This window comes from Tarenaya hassleriana, unplaced genomic scaffold, assembly GCF_000463585.1.
Source record: "Tarenaya hassleriana unplaced genomic scaffold, ASM46358v1 Cleome7, whole genome shotgun sequence".
Taxonomy (NCBI): domain Eukaryota; kingdom Viridiplantae; phylum Streptophyta; class Magnoliopsida; order Brassicales; family Cleomaceae; genus Tarenaya; species Tarenaya hassleriana.
In genome coordinates, this window is record NW_010969548.1 from 4211618 (window position 1) to 4236001 (window position 24384).

At 37.3% G+C, this 24384-nt stretch overlaps 4 protein-coding genes across 4 annotated transcripts; 2 read left to right on the forward strand and 2 right to left on the reverse strand.

Annotated features, from left to right (window-relative positions):
- The first annotated feature begins 3 nt into the window (after nucleotides 1-3).
- Nucleotides 4-6596, forward strand: LOC104801325 (protein translocase subunit SECA1, chloroplastic). The gene is made up of 20 exons (XM_010524552.2): nucleotides 4-480; nucleotides 568-640; nucleotides 1462-1668; nucleotides 1850-1953; nucleotides 2045-2224; nucleotides 2330-2548; nucleotides 2663-2776; nucleotides 2866-2979; nucleotides 3266-3433; nucleotides 3710-3885; nucleotides 4215-4281; nucleotides 4374-4520; nucleotides 4618-4713; nucleotides 4795-4863; nucleotides 4978-5079; nucleotides 5164-5415; nucleotides 5524-5591; nucleotides 5684-5801; nucleotides 5884-6123; nucleotides 6231-6596. Exons 1-20 carry the CDS (start codon nucleotides 61-63, stop codon nucleotides 6354-6356), a joined length of 3060 nt encoding a protein of 1019 aa, XP_010522854.1. The 5' UTR covers nucleotides 4-60; the 3' UTR covers nucleotides 6357-6596.
- Nucleotides 6597-6684: 88 nt separating this feature from the next.
- Nucleotides 6685-9663, reverse strand: LOC104801324 (protein S-acyltransferase 18). Its single transcript, XM_010524551.1, has 9 exons — nucleotides 9428-9663; nucleotides 8931-9044; nucleotides 8464-8793; nucleotides 8306-8374; nucleotides 8130-8201; nucleotides 7903-8031; nucleotides 7729-7809; nucleotides 7460-7630; nucleotides 6685-7378 (listed from the first exon to the last, which is right to left on the reverse strand). The coding sequence occupies exons 1-9, from the start codon at nucleotides 9470-9472 to the stop codon at nucleotides 6872-6874; spliced, it is 1518 nt and encodes a 505-aa protein (XP_010522853.1). The 5' UTR covers nucleotides 9473-9663; the 3' UTR covers nucleotides 6685-6871.
- Nucleotides 9664-10263: 600 nt separating this feature from the next.
- LOC104801573 (probable WRKY transcription factor 47) lies at nucleotides 10264-11692 on the reverse strand (the record flags this gene model as incomplete). The annotated part of the gene is made up of 3 exons (XM_010524881.2): nucleotides 10264-11052; nucleotides 11154-11267; nucleotides 11372-11692. Coding segments are annotated over 3 exons (1044 nt in total), but the record flags the coding sequence as incomplete, so codon positions are not given.
- An 8960-nt stretch (nucleotides 11693-20652) lies between these two features.
- Nucleotides 20653-21837, forward strand: LOC104801329 (chitinase 10-like). Its single transcript, XM_010524556.2, has 2 exons — nucleotides 20653-21189; nucleotides 21391-21837. Exons 1-2 carry the CDS (start codon nucleotides 20729-20731, stop codon nucleotides 21758-21760), a joined length of 831 nt encoding a protein of 276 aa, XP_010522858.1. The 5' UTR covers nucleotides 20653-20728; the 3' UTR covers nucleotides 21761-21837.
- Nucleotides 21838-24384: the final 2547 nt, after the last annotated feature.

Here is a 24384-nt window from a genome sequence, read left to right on the forward strand (position 1 = left end):
TTCCTTCGTTCGCTTCACTCAAAACGCTCCAAAAACCCAACCTCAACTCTCCTGTCGGAGATGGCGTCGCACCTCTGCGACTCGCCGTTGCTATACCACCGCCCTTCGATCTCGCTCTCAGCTTCTCAGTTCGTGATCGCTGATGGAAAATCCCGGCGGCAGAACCGCCGCGTGAGCTCACCGTTTTGGGGTGCCAAATTCGATTCCGGTGCGGGTTTGGGGAAACCTGGATGTAGCTGCTCGCAGAGACGGCGGAAGAGGAGCTTGAGCGTGAGTGCTTCACTGGGTGGTCTTCTGACTGGGATTTTCAAAGGGACTGATACTGGAGAGTCGACGAGGCAGCAATACGCCTCCGTCGTCGCTTCCGTCAATCGGATAGAACCGGAGATCGCGGCCTTGTCGGATTCGGAGTTGAGGGGAAGGACTGATGCGTTGAAGCAGCGTGCTCAGCAAGGGGAATCCTTGGATTCCCTCTTGCCTGTAAATTTCTTCTGTTCTTCTTTTAGTCTTCTCGGTTTGATCTTCGATTCCTAGGTTTTAGTTTGAAGCTTGGAATTTCGATTTCAGGAAGCATTTGCTGTTGTAAGAGAGGCTTCCAAGAGGGTTCTCGGACTCCGACCTTTCGATGTGCAGTTGATAGGTAATTCAAATTTTGTGGAGCGTTTTCTGATCGATTACTTTGGTGAAAGATGCAATTCGACTCTAGGGTCTAGCTTTAAACCCATTATGAATAGTTGGATTCAGGTCACTTTTGCTTATGCATGCTTGTCTCAGTTGATAAATCTGACAGTCTCCTGCAATACTTCTGATCTTGATCTTCACAGTTTTGTATCACCATTTCCTTTCCGTCAAAACGTGATTTGTATATGCTTTTTCTTTGAAACTCTCCAAAGAATTCTTTACATGCTGTGCTAAGTTTCTCCAGTTTTTCCGGCTTCCATTGGATCGTCAAAAAGGTCATTTGTCTTTCTGTTTTAAACTGCAAATTAAATAGGAATGCCCAGCTAATTGTCCTTGAAATTCCCTTATTCAGGTGAGTGAGAAGTTATTTCCTTGCAAACTGTCAAACGAGAAATTAAAGCTCACAGAGGAAGCTGTACAATTAGCTGTGAAGGCTTGGGGGCAGAGATCATTAACTGAGCTTGAAGCAGAGGAACGGCTTTCCTATTCTTGTGAAAAGGTGAACAACCCAGAAAGCGGTCTTATCTTGGCATGTTAGTTTGGACTAGAAATGTTAAACAGCTATTATAAGCCGTCTGTCCTTGCCCGTTTCTCAGGGTCCTGCCCAAGATGAAGTCATTGCTAAACTGAGGAGTGCCTTGAATTCATCTGATACCGAGGAACAATTTTTTTGGTTCAGTGTTAGTCAACGCTTCAATGTCCTTGTACTGCATTATTATAGTCAAATGCCGTCTGGAAGAAAATTTTTTGTCATGTTGTTAAGCTTTCTGGGTCATGCAGGTGGCATGGTTCTTCACAAAGGAGAAATAGCTGAAATGAGAACTGGTGAAGGAAAGACCCTTGTCGCTATCTTACCAGCGTATTTGAATGCATTAAGTGGGAAGGGTGTTCATGTGGTAACAGTCAATGATTATCTGGCTCGGCGTGACTGTGAGTGGGTTGGTCAAGTTCCACGTTTCCTTGGATTGAAGGTTGGCTTAATCCAACGTATGTTTCCTGCTCCATGTCCTTTGTACCCCTTTTTCTTTCTCTGTTTCTTTCATTTCATTATCAGTTGGAAGTTTGAAGTTGAAACCAATATTTGATTAGGTCGATATGATCATCGTTATATATTTGACGTATGGTTTTCCCTGTTTCAAATCCTTGACACATTATGTTGCTTTGGCAGAGAACATGACACCTGAACAAAGAAAGGAAAATTACTTATGTGACATCACTTATGTCACGAATAGTGAGCTTGGTTTTGATTATCTAAGAGACAATCTTGCCACGGAAAGTAATTCTTGCATTATAATCTTCTTTCATTTTGGATAATACAAACTTGCTTAAATGCCTTTTGCTGAGTTCATTACTGGATATGCAGAATGTGGAGGAGCTTGTCTTGAGGGATTTCAATTATTGTATTATTGATGAGGTGGATTCCATACTTATTGATGAAGCAAGGACTCCTCTAATTATCTCTGGGCCTGCAGAGAAACCTAGTGACCGATATTATAAAGCTGCAAAGATTGCTTCAGCCTTTGAGCGGGATATACATTACACTGTAGGATTGCTCAATCTAGCTTTTATAGCAAAATTATATGAAGTGATAGTTGCAATCGGTCTCTCACGGAGTTTGCCTGCTCACAGAAGTTTTCTGATCATGCAGGTTGATGAAAAGCAGAAGAGTGTCTTACTTACTGAACAGGGTTATGAAGATGCAGAAGAAATTTTAGATGTAAAAGATTTATATGATCCTCGTGAACAATGGGCATCATATGTTCTTAATGCCATTAAGGCAAAAGAGCTCTTTCTCAGAGATGTGAATTATATCATTCGGGGAAAGGAGGTGCTTATCGTGGATGAATTCACTGGTCGCGTAATGCAGGTAATTGTCTTTATCAGGTGCTTGCTAATGTGCAAAAAATTTGTCCCTAATAACCATGACTACGATCTATCTATCTTCATATTAGGTCACCGGATTTTTTTTTTCTTTTCACAGGGAAGACGCTGGAGTGATGGACTTCATCAAGCAGTTGAGGCAAAAGAAGGCCTGCCGATTCAGAATGAAACCGTAACACTGGCATCAATCAGTTATCAAAATTTCTTTCTCCAGGTTGGAAATTCTCACTTTCAAACTGTCTGAACATGGCTCGTCAAAGAGTTCTTTCATATTATTCATGTACAATGTCTGTTATGGTGTAGTTCCCAAAACTTTGCGGAATGACTGGCACTGCATCCACAGAGAGTGCAGAATTTGAGAGCATATACAAGCTCAAAGTTACAATCGTACCCACAAATAAGCCCATGATAAGAAAGGTTTGTCCCAGCATTTTCCAAACTTTTCTAGTCTCGTGGATTGTGTTCTCAACTTGGTCTTGTGTTTGTCAGTGATTTGTCTCAGTTGGAACTTACAGTATGCAGGCTTCTTTCTGGGCCTTTAAAGCTTTTGTTTCTAAGTGAATATTTTCTAAAACTTAGGGAAAATGTTAAAACATTTTTGCAGTTTTGGAAGTTTGCACATCACTGCAGCTACTTATGCTTTTAGCTTTTTAAATGAAGTGTTTCTCTTGTAACATCTTATACCTTGTCAAATCATTTGCAGGATGAGTCAGACGTGGTTTTCAGGGCAGTCAATGGCAAATGGAGGGCAGTAGTTGTGGAGATTTCAAGAATGAACAGAACAGGTAGGCCTGTGCTAGTTGGTACAACCAGCGTTGAGCAGAGTGATGAACTGTCTCAACTGTTGCAGGAAGCTGGAATACCTCATGAGGTAAGGCCTTCATATTCCTGAGAATGAAACTTTGACCTGGGTGTATGCAGAAACTAAACCAAATCCAAATGCTATGGTTTGGCCCGGTTGTAGTTTGAGGGAAGAAAAGTAAAATCTTTGGCATCTAAAGAAATAGTATTCCCTGTTCAAGGAAACCTGCCATATAATAGTGTTTATTGATGAAAGGCATAATATTTTACATCCAAACAAATGATATTCTTTCTTTGTGCAAAAAGAAATCTGGCATAAAATGGTATTTGTATGTTTTCCTGAAAGGTCCTTAACGCAAAACCAGAAAATGTGGAGAGAGAAGCAGAAATTGTAGCACAAAGTGGTCGTTTAGGAGCAGTGACAATTGCCACAAACATGGCTGGGCGTGGGACAGATATAATTCTTGGTGGTAATGCAGAATTTATGGCACGGTTGAAGCTCCGTGAGATACTAATGCCAAGGTATCAAGCATGCTGCATCCAATACATTCTCTTCTGAATATCAGACAGATCCTTACTTCACCACTGATTTAACCTATTGTAATTAATGTGTTATATAACATATGAACCACTTTGGCAGTTGGGCTCTTGATGCTAATCATTATAACCATGACTAAAAGAATTGAGTAACCTTGATTCTAGTCATGCTAATAATTTCCCCATGTTCATCAAGTGATTCTATCCAGCCTGTGACTGCTAAAGTTACTTGCCGTGTATGTCAGAACCATGGAAATTATAATTGCATTGTTCTTTCACCTAAGCTAACGTTATGTTTTTCCTCGTTATTGCAGAGTAGTAAAGCCAAATGATGGTGTTTTCGTATCTGTAAAAAAGGCCCCTTCTAAGAAGACATGGAAGGTTCGATCTTTTTGAGATCTCTGGTGTTTGGGTTACAATACGAGCTTCTAATTTGTCCACCAGCTAATTGTCCTTGAAATTCCCTTATTCAGGTGAGTGAGAAGTTATTTCCTTGCAAACTGTCAAACGAGAAATTAAAGCTCACAGAGGAAGCTGTACAATTAGCTGTGAAGGCTTGGGGGCAGAGATCATTAACTGAGCTTGAAGCAGAGGAACGGCTTTCCTATTCTTGTGAAAAGGTGAACAACCCAGAAAGCGGTCTTATCTTGGCATGTTAGTTTGGACTAGAAATGTTAAACAGCTATTATAAGCCGTCTGTCCTTGCCCGTTTCTCAGGGTCCTGCCCAAGATGAAGTCATTGCTAAACTGAGGAGTGCCTTTCATGAAATAGCTGAAGAGTATAAGGTCTACACCGACGAAGAAAGGAAGAAGGTTAAATCTTTTAAAAGCAGACTATATGTAAATCTTGTCCAAATCTATGTTACGATGTTTTTACCTTCTGAATTGTGACAGGTCGTAGAAGCTGGTGGACTCCATGTAATTGGGACAGAGCGGCATGAATCACGCCGAATAGACAATCAGGTTTCGTATAAGTTTGTTGAGATCATATATATCTTTGATTTTTTTTTCCTACCTTTTACGTGGAAACAATTATTCTTCAATTTCTACAGCTGATTCCTTTGTTGATTCATATAGTTGCGTGGCCGAAGTGGCCGGCAAGGAGATCCTGGAAGTTCCCGATTTTTTCTCAGCCTTGAAGATAACATCTTCCGCATTTTTGGTGGGGATCGGATTCAGGTTAGGCTTGTATCTTTAATTTCTCATTCATCTATGTTCACATGGATAGTAATTCCTCAAACACAATGGCATTCAACTCTTTAGGGTTTGATGCGAGCATTTAGAGTCGAAGACTTGCCCATTGAATCCAAGATGCTTACGAAAGCTCTAGATGAAGCTCAGCGAAAAGTAGAGAACTACTTCTTCGACATCCGCAAGCAACTATTTGAGTATGACGAGGTTCTCAATAGCCAGAGAGACCGTGTTTATACAGAGAGAAGGCGTGCTCTTGTGTCAGACAATCTCGAGTCTCTAATTATCGAATATGCTGAATTGACAATGGACGACATTTTAGAGGTAAGCTGTCAAAAAGCACAGTCCATTGGTGTAGAATGAGTTCTTCATTATCCACTAGAGTCTCTCTCTCTATCTTTTGTATTGATTTTGGGACTTGTACTATGATAGGCGAATATCGGTCCTGATACTCCAAAAGAAGCATGGGATCTTGAAAAACTCATCGCCAAGCTGCAGCAGTAAGAGATAAATCCAAATGATTATTACACGTTGACTTGGAACCATTAGCTGTTAGTACTCTTACACTGAGGTATTTCTTCTTTCCTCTTAGGTACTGCTATCTATTGAGTGAACTCACTCCAGATGTGCTAAGAAGTCAAGGATCAACCTATGAGGAACTGCAAGACTACCTCCGTACCTGTGGTCGTGATGCATACTTGCAGAAAAGAGTAAGTAGAGGGTTTTTCTGAAAGGTTCCTGCCCTTCATCTCGGTATAAGATATTTCTGAGTAATTTTTTTTGGGTCAATAGGAAATAGTAGAGAAACAAGCACCGAACTTGATGAAAGAAGCGGAAAGATTCCTAATATTGAGCAACATTGACCGGCTGTGGAAAGAACACCTACAAGCCCTCAAGTTTGTACAGCAGGCGGTCGGGCTAAGAGGATATGCACAACGTGATCCACTTATCGAGTATAAGCTCGAAGGATACAATCTCTTTCTTGAGATGATGGCCCAGATTCGAAGAAATGTCATATACTCCATATATCAGGTTTCATTTCAAAACCCATCTCCTCAGATGATTCTTTACACACAAAAAAAAAATCACATTCTCCGACCCATTGCCCGATTTACCTCGTGCTTTATTGTCTTTACCAGTTTCAGCCGGTGCTGGTTAAGAAAGATCAGGACAAATCTCAGAACGGAAAGCCAAGCGAAAGAACAGAGAATGGAAGAGAGAAACCTGATGTTGTTGAGTCATCATCATCTGTTGCCAGTGCATAACACAGTTTGGCAACAATGGCTTTGGAAGTGGTACAAAGAACAGAACAGAACACATCAAATGTTTCTGGATACAAAGGGTGAAGTTTTGTTAGGAAAAGAGAGGTACGTTGTATAGATACGGTGAAGGCAAAACAACTAAGTTTTGTGATATCTCATTCATATGATCACGTGTACATATTGTATTATTATCATTATTGCTTTGATAGTATCCTTACGTGGCTTGCAAGAAATCTTTTCACAGCTTTTTTTCTCTTTCGTTTTGTTTGTTATATCGGAATTATACGTTATTCATGCGAATAACTCGAAACTTGGGAACTGCATAAGGATGTAAATAAGGTATAAGAACAGAAGAAATGACAGAGAAAACAAAACAAAACATAACATCTCAGGAAGGAATGTGTATTTGTTTTTGGATCGAACGCCACTGTCGGAAAAGTTTCCAATCAAATCTTTTCACAAATATTTCTCAGAGACAGAGAACACAACTCGGGAAAAGGGGAGCGTTTCTTACTTGTCTATCTTGGAGATGCTTCGCTTCCATCCTGCTTTATTACTGAACATAAAACCTGTCTCGAGATGTAACTCTCGAGCTCTCTCGAAACTTCAGTTAACTTCAAATCAAAGTTACTTCTGTACTTTTGTTTCGGCGATGGCACTACACCTGAGAACATTCCGGATGAACCTGAGAAACGCCTTCTCGGGCTAGAGAACCTTCCTGGTGAAACCTGAAGCTTAACCACTGATGCCGGTGTTGAACTAGAAGGCACATTACTGTCTGAATTCGGTAACGGCCCAAACTTTGTCTCTAGCGGAAGTGGCTTAAGTGAACCTTCTGACTCTGAAACCGGTTTTGTCTTCCTCAGTCTTTCGCGTGCCTTCTCGGCTGCTTGCAGAGCCTTTTCGCTGCTTAAAGTTATCAGTTTCCAGGGGTTGATGCTTACATGGAAGCTCGGTTTCTTGCTAATCAATGTGGATGGTGAGTGTTCATCTCCATCTATTTGTATGGATAGCCTCTGCGGATCCTGTGAAATTTCATATATGTTTTTTTCAGAAGCCATAAAAGTGATGAAGAACTTTTGAAAAGGGTTTTGAAAATTGTTTACCTCGTTTGTTCTCCCACATATAAATCTTGAGATAAGCTTTGGCCTTGATCTCTCCGGTGAACCAAAATCAGAGCTTTCATCTGAAGATGAATCTAAATCGTCAAAGGGATCAATTTCTGTAAGTTGGTTTTCTTCCCTCATCGCTAATATGTAGTCATATGTTCTCATCCCCTGCAAATGCTTGAGCATTATTACTTGAGAAAGAAATCCGAATCCAAGAAATTTCATCAGGGGATATTGGCTGCAACAATAGGAGAAACCAGAGTTACCTTTCTTATGAGAACCACGTGAAAGAAAAAAAGCTGCCCCATAGCCGCTGAGCCATAAACTGTCAATAGAACCAGCAGAACCTGTATGAGCACAAAAAGCTAAAACCTGTAAGCGGAAAGAAGCTGCAATGGAATGTGGAAAGAGGTGTCTAAGAAGCTGAATGAGAAAGTTACGGATATTGTAGCAACTGCCCATCTTGGGAATTCCACATAAAGCCTCCTCCTCAATTCAATATCCATTTCCTTCTTGTCCACAAAGCATCTGATGAATATGGCAATGGCTGTTCCACCTTCTATGATTAGCTGTTGAAAGAAAGCCAATCATAATCATATTCATGTAAATCAGAATTCTCGTGCTCTTTTCGAATAGTTGACAGGATGAGAAACATAAAGCAGCAAACCATCAACAGGACGAAAACCATCAGGAGCATGAATGTGCTGTAGTTCCTTTTCCCCACGCAGTTATTGAGCCACTGAATACAAATGCACCAGAAGGACTTCAATAGGGATTCAAGGCAAAAAAAATATAATAACAGGAGAAACTGCTGGATTCATTGGAAAGAATCCAAGTCCTTACCCTGCAATGATGATCAAACCCTTCAACACACCGGTTACAGGTCCGGCAATGTTTACTGCTACGCCTCACCTGATATTAACGCGCAAAAGAACATTTCCTGCATTCATGTTTGTTCGGAATAATGTGGTGTATGGTTAAACTCTTCCACAAAGGCAAACCTCTAAATCACAAAGTGAGCAGTAAGAGATGTCATCCTCCTCTCTAGGGTCTGGTGTAACCGCATCATCCGTCATGACCAATGGAAATGGAAGAAGCGGCTCCAATTGCACGGTGCTTTTCCATGGATCCAAATACGTCCGTCTGATAAAATTTCTGAGTATTTTCCTCTCTATCCTTCTGAAGAACCTCACAACAACCTGACTCAATACAACCTTGAAGCTCAGCTTCAAGACCCCTTTGGACTTGGCCCTTTTCCTCTTCCTGGAACTCGTTTTGTCCGAAGGATCAATTGCAGTGCACCTAATAAATAAAACTATAACCGAGAATGCCTGGAAGGAGGACAACACAAAAAACACAACCACTCAGCCAAGTCCATTTGTGTCCACCTATGTATTATATAGCCTGTGAATGATAAGGAAGGATGATAAATTCTTGAACTTTTTCCCGATGATGTTTTGAGTATTACCACAAAGGAGAAGACTGAGATAACAGTGATTACAGCCACTCGGTTCCCCAGGAAAAGGCCGAGGAACGTGTAGAAGGCCACGACCAGAACACTGTAAATCACCACTCCCACAATCTGCACAGTTCGAACAGCACATTAACACAGTTCTATTCTATTACAGCACTTCCATAGTAGTAATGCTCGTCAAATCTCAAACGAAAGACCAAAGCAGGAAACAGAACAACGAATGTTACGAGTAAATCGCACCAAAAATCAAGTTTTAAAGCAGATCCAGTGTCGAGATCTTGATTATTACGACGCAATTTCACTCAATTTCGCTAATTAGGCCATGTTTTTCAGCGAAGTGCAGATGTAAATTTCTATTCAGAGAAAAAATTCATGCGATTCTCCACAAGCGAAAGAGCCTTCTATAGAACAAACACCGACCAAATTCCAAATACATTTGTAGAACAATATTTACAAAAAAAAAATCTGAAAGTGAAGGTTTTGAGCTTAACCTGAAGTGGGTGGAGAGGACGTTGCCAACCATGGCGTCTCGTCATGGTGAAACCTCACCTTTTCCAAATCTCTCTAGAAGAAACCCTAATCGATCGCTAAAAATCTTCACGAATCCATAGCAAATCACGAAAGGACGGAGCGATAGATGAAGATCTTCTCTCTCTCTCTCTTTCTCTCTCTCTCTCCTGAGGAGTATAATTAAACTTTGTTGATTCCTCGTGTTCTGCCGCTTTTTGTTTCTATTTGGACTTTGGAGCGACACCCAAACGGTCGGCTTTTCAAATTTGAACGACGCTCGGATCTACTTTACTGATCCGACGGCTACAATGATTTCTCGTTATGGGCCTCATTATAGGCCCATTTATCAGCCCATATTTCAAATTATTACTTTCTTAAGCCCAAAATAGCCTAGACGTGTATCCAAGTGAACGAAAACTTTAGGTGTTTCGAAATAATATAAATTACCAACATGTATATGTGCGTTTACGTTTTTCTTTATCTATATTTGATAACGTAACAATTTTTTTTTTGATAATATGTGATTGTCAGTATTCGAATCCACTCTGGGTGGACAGCACTTTGTGTTTTTCCACAACTATTAGACCACCAATTCCTGGCATTGATAACGTAACATTCATTTATTGTAAGGAGAAAAAACAGCAGCTTAACTTTGATATATAATATTAATATCAATTATACTGTGTTTACAGTACCAAAACATATGCATTTAGACAAAGACAAGCTTAAAACGAACAAAAATTTCATAATTTACAGGAAATTTTAGAAGAAAAACGATATAGACATATATATATATATATATATATATTTGGTGATGTAAGAAGAAAAGTAGCCATAACCAAAATCGAGTCCCCGTCAAGAACCCTATAAAGATCTCTCCACCAAGCATGCATGTGTATACATACAAACATATCCCAGCAAAAACACTCTAATTGTACGTACGTCATTTACAGAAGTGGTTTATACTTCTACAACACACACACATATATGTATAATGTTAGTTTGGGGAGAAAGTGGTGCAAGACTGAGGGAGCTGGGGTGAACCAGGGCTCCCTCCGTTTTTTGCATTGACATTATTATTAGTATTACTATTATTATTATTCCCGATGATGCTGGAAATCGCCACCGCGAGCGCCGCTGTGAAGTTCGGGTCAGCGGCGATGGCCGCTCTTACCATCTCGACCACGTTCTGCTCTTGTGTTTGACCCGACAAATGATGAGATCTCAACATACTATGGTTATTCACGGTCGGGAAAAGCACGGGCGGCGGCGGACCAAACTGACCCAGAATCTGGGACGGTCGTAGCGGGAAATGAGACGCGGAGGAGGAGGTTTCCGGCGGCGGTTGGGTGAGGTCGAGGGTTATGGTGGGGAAAGGTGCGGAGGAGGAGAGAGTGGCCATCGTGGAGGCATATGGGAGGATGCTTGAGTAGAAGATGTTGGCTGCGGCGGGCGGGGGGGATGATGATGTGGCAGAGGACAATAGCATGGAGGCGGCGGCGGAGGGGGCGGCGGCCATGGCGGTGGCCGCCGGAGGGAGAGGGTGGTTATGGTTTCCTTCGTAGGTAGTGATCAAGATGCTCGTGTCCTCCGCACATCGTTGGACCTACATTAACGCAATGAATTTATTTCCAACGCATATAATAATTAAAAAGTAATAAGAACGTGATAAAATATATGGTTATCGTACGTAGAGATGTAAACTACCTGTTTGCGAACGGGACATCCGATTGCCATGGTGCAACGGTAGTAAGCCCGGGGCCATGGATTCCCCTTGGCCAATTTTTGACCGTATTTTCTCCATTGACATCCATCGCTTATCTGTCCAAATTGATATATATCTCAATAAGACAACCATGGTTTGTTTATTTATATATGAACGTAAATAAATGGATAAATATATAGAAAAAAGGTATTCATATTACCGTAGGATTATCTGATCTTGCTCTAACGGAAACCCTAGCTTTCCTAAAAGGTGTATCGGGATTTTGGTCGACGTCAGTCTTTGTTTGATCGAATTTCGGGGTTTTGGTAGATATTTGGCCGGCGTTAGACTCGTGTTCTTCTCTGTCACCGGAAAACTGCCGCTTGGCCGTGGTAGGAGCCCCGTCCGTCGACACCGGAACTTGATCGGCGACTTTCACATCCAATGCACCTGCTGATCCGTACTCTAGGGCTCGTGAAGCACCTTCTAACACATCATTCTTCCAACAAAAAAGAATATGGATCGATACGTGTGGGGGAATTAATTATTTTTCGGAAGCATCGCTATAAAAAGTGGTATTCTCCATGGAAATGAAGAAATAAATGTGTGGGCGTGCGTATTTACCAATGCATCCGTACACACACACACACACACACATATATATATATTCTGGTCGGGCAGAGCGGAAGCGGGAAATCCACTGTGATTAGCTTGATCGAGAGATTCTACGACCCACAAGCAGGGGAAGTGTTGGTGGACGGTGTTAACCTGAAGGATTTTCAGCTGAAATGGATCAGAAGCAAAATCGGGTTGGTCAGCCAAGAACCTGTTTTGTTCAGTTCAAGCATTAAGGACAACATCGGATATGGTAAGGAGAAGGCGACGATGGAAGAGATAAAAGCGGCGGCAGAACTAGCAAATGCCGCAAAGTTCATCGATAAGTTGCCTCAGGGGGTTGATACAATGGTGGGAGAGCATGGAACACAACTTTCGGGCGGACAGAAGCAGAGAATTGCCATTGCGAGGGCGATCCTAAAAGATCCGAGGATTCTGCTCCTCGATGAAGCGACGAGTGCTCTCGATGCGGAATCCGAAAGGGTGGTTCAAGAGGCGCTAGACAGGGTCATGGTTAACCGGACCACTGTCGTCGTGGCTCATCGTTTGAGCACGGTGAGGAACGCTGACATGATCGCCGTTATCCATCACGGGAAAATGGTGGAAAAGGGTACTCATTCGGAGTTACTCAAGGATCCTGAGGGGGCTTACTCTCAGCTCATACGCTTGCAGGAGATAAACAAAGATCAGAATGATTCCAACAAATCGGAGATTTCTTCTGGATCTTTCCGGAATTCAAGCCTGAGAAAGCCGTCTCTTGGCCGTTCCATCAGCCGCGGATCATCGGTAGGAAACAGCAGCCGACACCATTCTTTCTCCATTCTGGGCGTACCGGCTGGACTAGACGTCGGTGACGCCGACCAAGAGATATGTCCCAATGATTTATAATATAAACCGACCAATTTTAGCAACAAACATATGCATATGTGTACATATGTATAGACATATATATATATACACACACATCTATAGAGTTATATATAGACTACGCAATCTATGATATGAAAGCTTACGTCGAGATGGGAAGCTAACGCAGGGAAGGATCCGTGGATCTTTGTGTCGCGGCCATGATCGGAAGGCTGACTTTTTGGGGCGAAGAAATCAACTTCTTTGACGGACGGTTTGCGATGATGTTCCACTTGAGTCTCGTTGACGCAATCCTTCACGCCGGAATCTCGCCGGAGATATTCGCCGGAGTGCAAGAACGCTATCTCCCGGCGACCCTGTTTATCTTCTTCCATTTGAGAGAGAGAGAGAGGGCAGGTATACGTTTACAAGGGTAAGTTATGTAGTCCTATCAAGGTTTCTATTTTCAACAAGAAATCACTGCTTTGTCAAATGTTATATATAGAACAAGAAAAAAGCGAAAATCAATTAAAAAAATAGAGAACAAGGAAAAAAAAAGAAAGAAAAAAAGACTAAGCACGAGTGGGGTCCAGAGACATATTAAAATATTAAAGTTAATATCCATTGATAAACTAACATTTATATCCTTATCACCGCGTTTAATTGTTTATATTTTTTAAATATTTTAAAAAATCAAATATTCAATTATATATATGTGTGTTCGTGTGTGTGTGTTCTGATTTTTGAATAATTTAAACGTTAAAGTTTGATCGAATAAATTAAAATATAATAAAAAAATCTAGATAAACATTTATCCTTAATATTTATAAAAAATTTAGAGATGCAATACTGTAAAATTAAACCAAATAAAATAAGCCTATATATACCAAAGATATAAAATTAAACCAAGATAAAATATAATAATGCCACCTTGCTTCAACACTATCTTTAATATTGTATAGGTTTTTATATTCAAACCAGTGAAAATAATGTCCATCTCTAATAAATCACATATAATTATATTTGGAAATTCTATATATTATAATTATATGAAATTGATTGAATATGTTGTTATTCAGATGCACTAATTGGTATTCTATTGGATAACTCGGTTAAGAAATTTTATTATTTGCTCTGAAAATATATAGATATTTAATATTTTGGATCAAATCAAATTAAACAAATATTGTAGATATTTCAGAAACTCTCAATTAACATGATTACATTAATATAGATATTTCTTTCAAATTTCACATCAAAGTACGTGTGAAGGCTCGTGGAATCTTGGATACTATATTTTTTTTCTTTTCGAGTTAGATAAAATATCGTATGATCATGCTTGGAAATCTGTTGTACGCAGCATTTTGTATGGATGATCTTAAGATATAAATAATAAATTACGTGAATATTCTGAGAGATTGATAAAACGAAAAGTGTGTATGATATACAAGTGTGTATATGTGTTATATATAATATATATATATATATATACATGCATGTATAAAATGACCTGACATGAAATTGAGGATGACTTGTAAATTGTAATGTAGACGAGAGGAAAAAAAAAAAGAAGGAATACGTAAAGCATACACGAGCGGATGATAAAAGAGGTGAGGATAAAACGGTGACGTCTTACTATTCGGTGTAGATAAACATGTACGCGTAGATACGGCGGGAACGGAAGGCGGGGGAGAGTGAGAGCAGAAAAGGACGAGAGAGTCGGCCTCAGGTCAACGGAGTTGACGGCACGGCATATCTCTGGCGCTATCGGACGGTGGGGAAAACGTTAAGGTCGTGGGACCCACGGGGAAGAAAAACACCTAATCCCACTTGACCATTCTTTGGAAGAACTACACTGCCAAAACCCCCCTCTCGTCATTTCCTCTTCTTTCTTTTTTCTCTTTAATTTTCTTAAAATAATTAATTCATCATTTTCTGGGTTTTTTTAATCTATCGTCGTCAACGAGCCTCATGGACGACCGCCGTGGAAATGATACTAGTCTTAGTCTATACATTTTTCTATATAAATATGAGAAAATATTAACAATCGGTTACTATATATTACATATATATATGTGTACAAAAGTTGTGGCAAGTACATATCTCCTTTGAGACAAACGGCCGGTTGTTCCTGCGTTGTAGGAACAGAGATCACTGTCCTAATATTTTCTTATGCAAAAGATTTGCTATTTCTCGAATTGATAAGCAGTGGGAGATTACCATATACATTATTTGGAATTACTTGGTGTATAATCCTGATAAATTATATAAATCAAAAGTGTATGATCTATATGTTTTATTATAGTTCAATTTTGAGTAATTCTGAAATAATAAAATCAGTGAAAAATTCAGAAGTCTCTTCAATTCTCTAATGGAATTTATTGGACCGCCCTACAATACTTTAGTGGAGCTGAAATATTTGACTCCTTTGATTGGTTGATTTTCAACGAATTATCCCTTATTGTTAAATGGTTTGATTATCACCCACGGACAGATAATCGCCACTAGATAATATTGTCATTTTGTCTCATTAGTACTATAAGAACCAGGTGAAACAAAAAATAGAATTTCTCCGGTTTATTATTATTATTATTATTATTATTATTATTATTATTATTATTATTATTATTATTATTTAAATAAAAAATAAGGAAGCTCGAACATTTGGACTGTTTCCTTTAATTGATATATTAATTGATGATGCATTATTGAAATTTTCGATATCCCCATTTTCACCGCATATTGGCTACATTTTTTAATCCAGGATTTATTTGCTTCGTGTGTACACAAGTTTTTCTTGTGATCATACAAGATTTTTGTCAGAAAGATTATAAAATTAGGGTTTTCCAGTTTCGGTACACGTTTCGGTTCATATGACCAGTGCCATGTAATATAAAATTATCTGTGATACATGATGTAAATCTACGTGTCAACAATATTAATTACCTGTAAAAATATACTATAATCAAATAATATTTTTTTAAATTGATTGATCAAAGATGTGGGGAAAGAACTTTTGGTCAATGATGTAGAAGATGCCCTGTTTCAAGTTGACACTGAAATCTACAGCTGGAATGTGATTCTTCTTTGAGTTTTATTTATTAAAATAGTATGTATATAATATATATATATATACACACACACAAAATAAAACTGTAGACCGCATAATAATATATATGACCATCTAGCTAGGGCCAAATATCGTATTGTCTCACGTCTAAAACCAGTCCCCAATCGTTCAATTTTCCATGTGAGGAGATATCTTACCCGCAAGTCAATGATCAAACGTATTCATAAATGATTTTCTTTTGTTATTTAATTTATTATTAAATACCCGATTGAATTTGCTGCTTCTAATCATTTTTTTTTACGTCTTCCGAGTACAGAACACTAACCTTTGTTTTAGTTTTTTTTGTCGGCCCTAAGCTTTGTTTTGGAGAAGGAAAAAAAAATAAATCTGAAAATTCTATATAGGAAATGTATAACCCAAATAAATGTTTAGGTACGGGTTACTATCCAATTTAATATAATTATTAACCTAAAAGAAAGGAATCTTAATTAAAATCAGAAAAAAAGAGGAGAAATCTACGACTTGACCCATGCGTTCTATATAAACATATATTGTTTCCACTTTCCAGTCACTATATGAATGTTGTGTAAAATAATTAAACTAACGCATTTATTTCGAGTGACTCTAAACAATATTATCAATACTTACATGAATTAAGAGGAAATAATTAAATTATTGTTTCCGGTCACTACGTATAGCGCTATACGTTTACGACATCGTTATACCGACAGAAATAAGTCCGTTGCATCCTTACAAATTTTTAATTGCGACGGATTTCTTTTATATTTGCGACGGATTTTACCGTCGCTATATAACTGTTTTTTTAAGTGAACATATATATACATTTATTTTTGGGAGGAAAGAAAGTGGACGAAGTAAAAGAAAGTGGCCGTTGAAATCAGAGAGGAAGGGAGAGGAGAGATGCCGAACGGTCCACATCTCTTGTAACTTATAAATAATCTCTATAACGTTTGAGATACGCCATTTGTCATAAATTCGATCGTAACATTTTTCCTTCTACCCCCAAAATTTAAAATATATATATATATATATATATATATATATATATATATATATATCTACACTGCGATTAATTAAGTTTATAATATTTAATTATATAGTATGTATATATAGGTTTGACGATTTCCCATTTACTTGCGTGAGTTATACATAACTTTTCAATTGTATAGTTTATTATGAAAATTTGGATGAAAAAATTTATAACTTCGCTGCATGCATGTGTATATATATGTATATGTTTGTGGGGTTCCGTTGAATTTAATTTGATAATTTATGGGAAGTAACGGCCGCAATGGGACCAACATGTAGGGGTATTAGCCATCAACTTGCCCATCTTTTCGTCGCAACTTTGAAAAGTGAGCGACCTCTTTTATATATATGATTTTATTTTGGTAAAATTATATACATATGATTCTTCTCTCATAGACACTGCCAAATTTCATTCAAAACCTTTTTCTTTTCATATTTATTTATATAAACATCACGATGAATGTGTTCGTTTTCAGGCATTTATACTTTGAGAAGCAACCTCGTTCTTTCTCCTTCATTATATATATATATATATATAGTACGTAAGTTACCTATACACACACGCAGCAGGGGATGGGTGGCGAATATGCATAAACTAAGTTTGATAAATATTAATACCTTGTATTTCACTAAAATAAAAACATTCGTTATAAAATGACTTCAAAAATTATATTTTCATTACTTGGGTTTTAAAAATAAACTTTGTTTTACCAATTTTCTAACAAAATAATGCATGATCAATAGAATAGATGTTACCGAAGAAATCCACCCATCTGCACGTACAGATAAAAGAATATACAAAATGTATATCACGTGGGTCTTACAAAAGTCAAAGTGACCATCGATCATCATTGACATATATTTTTTTTCATCATTAATTGTACGTGGGAAAGAGCCCTTGTTACGCAGTTCTTCTCCAGCCTCTAAACCTACATATAGTAAAATGAAAGTTGAAAACTAAATTTAATTAAATATAAGCGTTCGATAATATTTTATGGACTATACTTTTTTTAGTTGCTTCAATAAATTCGTTCATTAATGCACATGTGCCGCTTTCCAAAGATGCTCACTTTTATATTATTTTCTCTTTTTTTATCATCTTAACCTAATAATTAAATATTGACCCACATATTATAAAAATCCATAATTTAGATTTTTTAAGTGATATAAATAAACTAGAGATTAAACCATTAGATCATGAACCTCTAATTTATAATTTCTATCCCTTAGGTTGTAAAGATTACACGATATTTGTAGCCACGCAACGTGTGTATACACGTATATAATCAAGTTGATTTTTATTCACTAGGATTAGTCTAATTCTCTAAAACCGTAAGAAACCGTGCATAGATTTCATCGTCAGCGATTTAAGTTACATTTGAATAATGACCTACTAGGGTTTGTACTTTTTAGTAGTTCATAATGATTTTGTTAATTATGGAATTCTTCGCGTTCTTATATAAATTTTCATTATCGGAAAAAAATACAGTTTTTTTTTAAGTATGCAAAATTACAAACATATACATGCAAGGTTAGTTATTACACGCATAGAAAAATGTCAGGAATTTCAAACAAGGGTGGGTGTTAATCATTACTATGGTTGCCACATGGACACTTTATTATTTACATCTTAAAAACGTATATGTCTAGTTAATATTCATCGATTAAAAATAAGTAAATAACTCTAAGATTTATATAAGAAATGTTTCCCATATAAATTTTTTTTAAAATAGTACATGTACAATAAAAGAAATAATTGTGGAATAAAGGTAAGTTTAAACGACAACTGTCGACATGGCTGAGAGTGCATTTTTAAAACATGGTATTATTGTTATTATTATTACGGAAATGAAACGTATTTAAACCTTGGTAGGTCTCAAAATAACAGGTCTTGAATAGTCTTTTCGCACGATTTATTGATGATCGATGACGAGATGGTTTGATATTTATTGATGATTAATGTATAAAAATATATAAAGAAAGAGAGATGGTTTTGCTATGCGCTATAAAGTCCGTAGTTGAAATTTGTCAAGCCCATGATAAGTAGGGTTTGGTGGCTGAAAACGAAAGCGTAATCACGCATTCATGAAAGATTATATTAAACGAATAATTATGCATAGATAATTAGGGTTAGATAAGAAATGGCCAGAGTTATAGGGTACTTATATGAAAAGGTTGGTTTAGATCTTAATTAATTAGGATATATATATATATATATAATACGTGTATATATATATGCTATTTTTTTGTTACAGTTAAATAGTTATTCTCATTAGATATATCATATATGAATCAAAAATAGTTATCGATTAAATAGAGTTAATTTTCATGTGTGAAAACAACTTTATATTTTGTTATTCCTTTGATACCCTATCGGTCAAAAAGAGCTTAGAATTTTGATTTGCTACGACGTGGACTCGGTGGTGTTGTAATCATGGTGTGTTGTTTGGATAAATATTTAAGTGACTATATATATAAATACATACATAAATATATCCATATATATTATAATATCTCCTCATGACAATGCACGGACTACATGGATCTTATATCCGACAAAACTAAGCTTGTCAGCCCTTTGAATACCATATGATGAGAAATATTAAAAACAAATTTTCTATATATTGCAATTTTCTATGGAGAAATCACTAATTATTGGACAATGCTAATAAATGGACCGCCCCAAACTAAAAGAATGGACCCATATTGAGCCCAACTTATAAGGATTGGAAACTTTTGTTACAAAACATTAGAAATATCGGCCCAAATGTAATACACCCCCATTGTTCTATGTTTTTTTTTCTCTAGTTTCTTTTTCATTTTTTTATTAAAAAAAACTTGAGTTATACTTTAATTGGAAAAAATACGGGACTTGAGAATAATGTAAAAAAGAACTCTTCAAAACGTCTTAGATAAACCACACATAATTATCTTCATATCATGGATAAAACTAGAATTATATTTCATTCAACAAATTAAAAAATTATAAGGCAATGGTTGAATGAATATTCATGACAGTCTAACCTTACTTTAAATAGATTCATGTATATCCGAGTATGGTTACCCTTTAATTTAAAAAAAAAAATGTAAACAGATGACACATTGACACGTAAAGTAAATAATAATATCATAACCATGAATATAATGCCCACTACTAATGCCAATCCCTAAAGCACATGGTGCACCATTAATTGGATCGCATTTGATTCCGACAACAACAATTATAATAATAAATAAATAAATAATACGACTTGGTCCGAGGCCGGCCAAGTCATCTTACAATATTCACAAGTTGTATGCCTTTTTTTTTGTTAGTTAGCCGTCGAAAAAGGACTTGAGCTCTGTCGACAGCATCATATATTGTTTCTATTTATATTCTCATTGACATTTTACCAACTGAGAATGGGTCATTAGTGGACACAGACAACGACACAAAAGTCACCATTCACGTAGATTATTACAATCTCTTATAACGATGAATGTCATCGAATGACCAACATATTTTATTAAAATCTACAACATGGTCACCAAGCTCACACGGCAAAAACATGCTTTCCCTATAAGATATTTCAAAACCGATGGAAACTTAATGGTTTCTTAACCAAATTGGGTAGTTCAACCGGTGAAACGAAGATACAAAACGTTTGTTTTATCCCGAGTTCGAGTATCAAATTGGAAAAGAAAGTGTTATTCTAATCACATGACTTACTTTCATCCCGTAATTAGTATGATCCTCGATCCGAAATACACGATTAAAAAAAGCGATAAAAAAATACAAATAAAAAAAAAAGCAGCACCGAAGAGATTATTTATAAAAATATATATTCAAAGTCAAAACGTTGACGGTTGACTTCATATTGATTCCCCCACAATTGCTTCATCCACAAACATGCAATACATACATACATCTATATAAACCACTTCCTCCACTTCTTACACAAGCCACCAAAAAATTAACCAGGAAAAAGGGGGAAAAACAGAAACAAACAGAACAAAATGGGGAAACTATATCCCATCTTGTTCAGCCTCGTCTTCGCTGTCTTGTCGCTGAGTTCCACAGAAACCGAAGCCCGCCGGAGAAACTTTCCAGCGCCGATAACCCGTCTGGTTCCAAGATCTCTATACGACAGTATATTTCTCCACAAGGACGACAACGCTTGCCCGGCGAAAGGGTTCTATCCGTACGAGTCGTTCGTGGAGGCGACGCGAAGATTTCCGGCGTTCGGAGCCACCGGAGATATCAGGACGCGGCGGAGGGAAGTGGCGGCGTTCTTGGCGCAGATATCGCACGAGACGACCGGAGGATGGGCCACGGCTCCGGACGGTCCGTACGCTTGGGGACTTTGTTTCAAAGAAGAAGTGAGCCCTCAGAGCGATTACTGCGACTCTTCTAATACCCGATGGCCTTGTTTCCCTGGCAAGTCTTACAAAGGACGTGGACCCATTCAAATTTCATGGTACGCCCTTACAACAATATCAACCACTTAACATATTGCTTCATATATATATATATGTATATACATATACATTTGTCTGTAATAATCTCAATTTAAAGTCAAAGTAATTGGTTCAGTTGAGTTATAGAAAAGAAATATTGGAATTGATATACCCAATTCTATACATATGTCCTAATTTTATTTCTAATTGTCAAACCGTAGGAACTACAATTATGGACCGGCCGGTCGAGCGTTGGGTTTCGACGGTTTAAGGAACCCGGAAATCGTGGCGAACAATTCCGTAATAGCCTTCAAGACAGCACTTTGGTTTTGGATGACGGAGCAGAGGCCGAAGCCTTCGTGCCACGACGTCATGGTAGGAAGATACAGACCGACAGCGGCAGATTTGGCCGCGAACCGAACCGGCGGGTTCGGTTTGACAACAAATATAATAAACGGCGGTTTAGAGTGTGGGATAACCGGAGACGGTCGGGTCAATGACCGGGTCGGTTATTTTAAGAGATACGCCCAATTGTTTAATGTCGATACTGGGCCTAATCTGGACTGTGAGAACCAAAAGCCCTTCTCTTAAACTTTATGGGCCTCACTTCATTCAAAAGAATAAAGCCCACGTACCAATGGAGGGTCGACGGAAGAAAACGCTTATATATATATATGTAACGTAACCTTAGATTTCGTCTGTTTGATTATGAAATAATTCAATAATATAAAAAATAGTTGTCTAATTTTAATGAATGTGTTACTATATTGGCATACCAATTATCTGATTTTTTTTAGAAATGATCTTAAATTAATTTAATTTCGATGGAAATGTTATTATTGTTGTATGATATTCTCACACCCAACATGACATCAAGTATCTCAATTTTTTTTTTCTTTTTTATAAACTTTTAATGTAAGCCTATATAGGTACCGAAGGTACGAGCTAACGTATTAGAATTCACTTCAAATAATTTATTTATATTAACAAATATTATAATCTAAATGGATAAAACTCCTAAAAAACCTCCAACTTGCAAAAATATATACAAATAAACCTTCAACTTGAAAAATTGTCATTCAATCCCCGAACTTGTAACTTGTCACTGATTAAAACCTCGAACTTTCAAATTATTGCTTTAATAAACCTTTGATCGGTTTGACCACAATTTCAGACGATCGGAAATCCACGTATTAACGGATTGCTGATGTCATCTTATACACGTTATCAATTTTAATTTAAAAAATGACATCAACAATCCGTCAATACGTGGATTTCCGATCATTTGAAATTATGGTCAAACCGGTCAAAGGTTTATTAGAGCAATAATTTGCAAGTTCGAGGTTTTATTCAGTGACAAATTACAAGTTCGGGGATTGAATGACAATTTTTCAAGTTGAAGGTTTATTTGTATATATTTTTCCAAAGTTGGAGGTTTTTTAGGGGTTTTACCCAATCTAAATATTATCAGCATATTTTTAACCTATAATTATATTTATTTATGTAGAAAGTTTTATTTATTTAAACTGAAACACAAAAGGAAAATTCTAGAATCATTATAAATATAAAATCAAATTAATTTATTTTAAAAGTATTAATACTTAAATTAATTAGAAAATACATAACATATTATAGCTGTCATTTATTTTATTTTTTCGTATGTCATGCTTAATTATTTTTTCTAGAATTTATTTTTGTGTGGGTTATTTTCAAAATCTCTTGTTTAATTTAATATTGTTGGAAGATTTTTTTTTTTTTTTTTTTGGTACGCCAAAACCGACATGAACCAACGTGCAACAACAAAACCAGTAGCGGACGAAGATTTACGAGTCCCCAGTTTTCGTCTGCTCCTAACATTTGAAAACCCATACACTCACAAAACAAACAATGGGCTTTTGAATCTTTGTTTCCGACCCAACTCTTTCATATGTACACGCGTGTATATATATATATATATATGCACATTCCATCAATGCGTGTTATTAGACAGATATCCCCAAACACAAGCCACCCAAAAAAAAAAGAAAAAGATTTTGGAGTATTAATGGCATCAATTGTGCTGCTTATATCGGAAATGATCCACCCTTCAAACCCTGATCTCTCCTCCTCCATGTTTCTAACTTATTCTTCTTCTTCTTCTTCCGCCACTCAGCAGAAATCGCCCGCGAGTACACAACCGGACAAGAAGGCTAAGAAGAGCCAACCAGTTGACGAAGATCCCCAAGAGTTTAGGGTTATGCCCGATTTCTTCTGGCCTTAAAAAAAAAATATGCTTTTGCCTTTTTTTTTTATGGGGGGAGTATTTTTCTTCTGCTTTTCGTGTCGAATCTGATAAAGCAGTCATTTTTTTTTATGGATAATTCAAAGATGATGTATGTAAAATCCCTCATGTAATTTTACAGGTCCTGGGTTGTATGAATGATGTTCACTGTCATGTTTATCGATGTCCAATTTGACGACAGAACACTTAAAAACATGCACATGACACGACATAGAAGTCCGGTAAATTCATGGATCTCGTCGCAGAGAATAATTCATGGAAACACGGTAAACTCATGAATTTACCGGGTACTGGGTTGTGCAAATGATAATCGGGTAAATTCATGGATCTCATCGCGGAGAATAATTCCACAAGGACATCATTTCCACGTTTTATTGATCCTACTCAAAATACTTCCATGGCTGTCGCCGGCGAGAGAGATGATGACCAGATTTGCGCTGGTGAGAGATATTCAGCCGACCCTAAAGACCCTCCGAGCGAAACAGAGGCAACGAGATGGACTTGGGCCGAAACGATCACGGGCCCAACAGATATCTTTATGGACTGGATTTAAAGAATTTTGTACCCTTATTATCCATAAGATGGGCCGCACCTAGATGGTCACGGCTCATTATATTTCTGCACGAACACGGTAACTTGTGGGGTCCGCGAAGGCAGCTTGAAATGACTCCACTAATGGGCCCTAATCATAATCATCCATTTAGCCATTAATCATGGCCAATCGAACACCAAATAAATATTAATTGATTATTTTTATACAAAAACAGTATACGATTAATAGATTGATTTTTTTATACAAAAACAAAGGCAACCTCGAGCCAAGAGGCAATAATGTTCTTGACCCATCAGATCCCACGCACACCATATATCAATTTGTTTTATATATATATATATATATATATATATATATATATCTATGTGTTACCAATTATCT

Coding starts and splice junctions, on each gene's coding strand:
- LOC104801325 (XM_010524552.2), top strand. CDS start 61: ATGGCGTCGCACCTCTGCGACTCGCCGTTGCTATACCACCGCCCTTCG. Junction 2,777..2,865: donor ATCAAAATTTCTTTCTCCAG/GTTGGAAATTCT, acceptor GTTATGGTGTAG/TTCCCAAAACTTTGCGGAAT. Junction 5,080..5,163: donor TTGGTGGGGATCGGATTCAG/GTTAGGCTTGTA, acceptor TCAACTCTTTAG/GGTTTGATGCGAGCATTTAG.
- LOC104801324 (XM_010524551.1), bottom strand. CDS start 9,472: ATGACGAGACGCCATGGTTGGCAACGTCCTCTCCACCCACTTCAG. Junction 7,810..7,902: donor GGGCAGTTGCTACAATATCC/GTAACTTTCTCA, acceptor GTGCTCATACAG/GTTCTGCTGGTTCTATTGAC. Junction 7,631..7,728: donor ACGTGGTTCTCATAAGAAAG/GTAACTCTGGTT, acceptor AAGCATTTGCAG/GGGATGAGAACATATGACTA.
- LOC104801329 (XM_010524556.2), top strand. CDS start 20,729: ATGGGGAAACTATATCCCATCTTGTTCAGCCTCGTCTTCGCTGTCTTG. Junction 21,190..21,390: donor GGACCCATTCAAATTTCATG/GTACGCCCTTAC, acceptor GTCAAACCGTAG/GAACTACAATTATGGACCGG.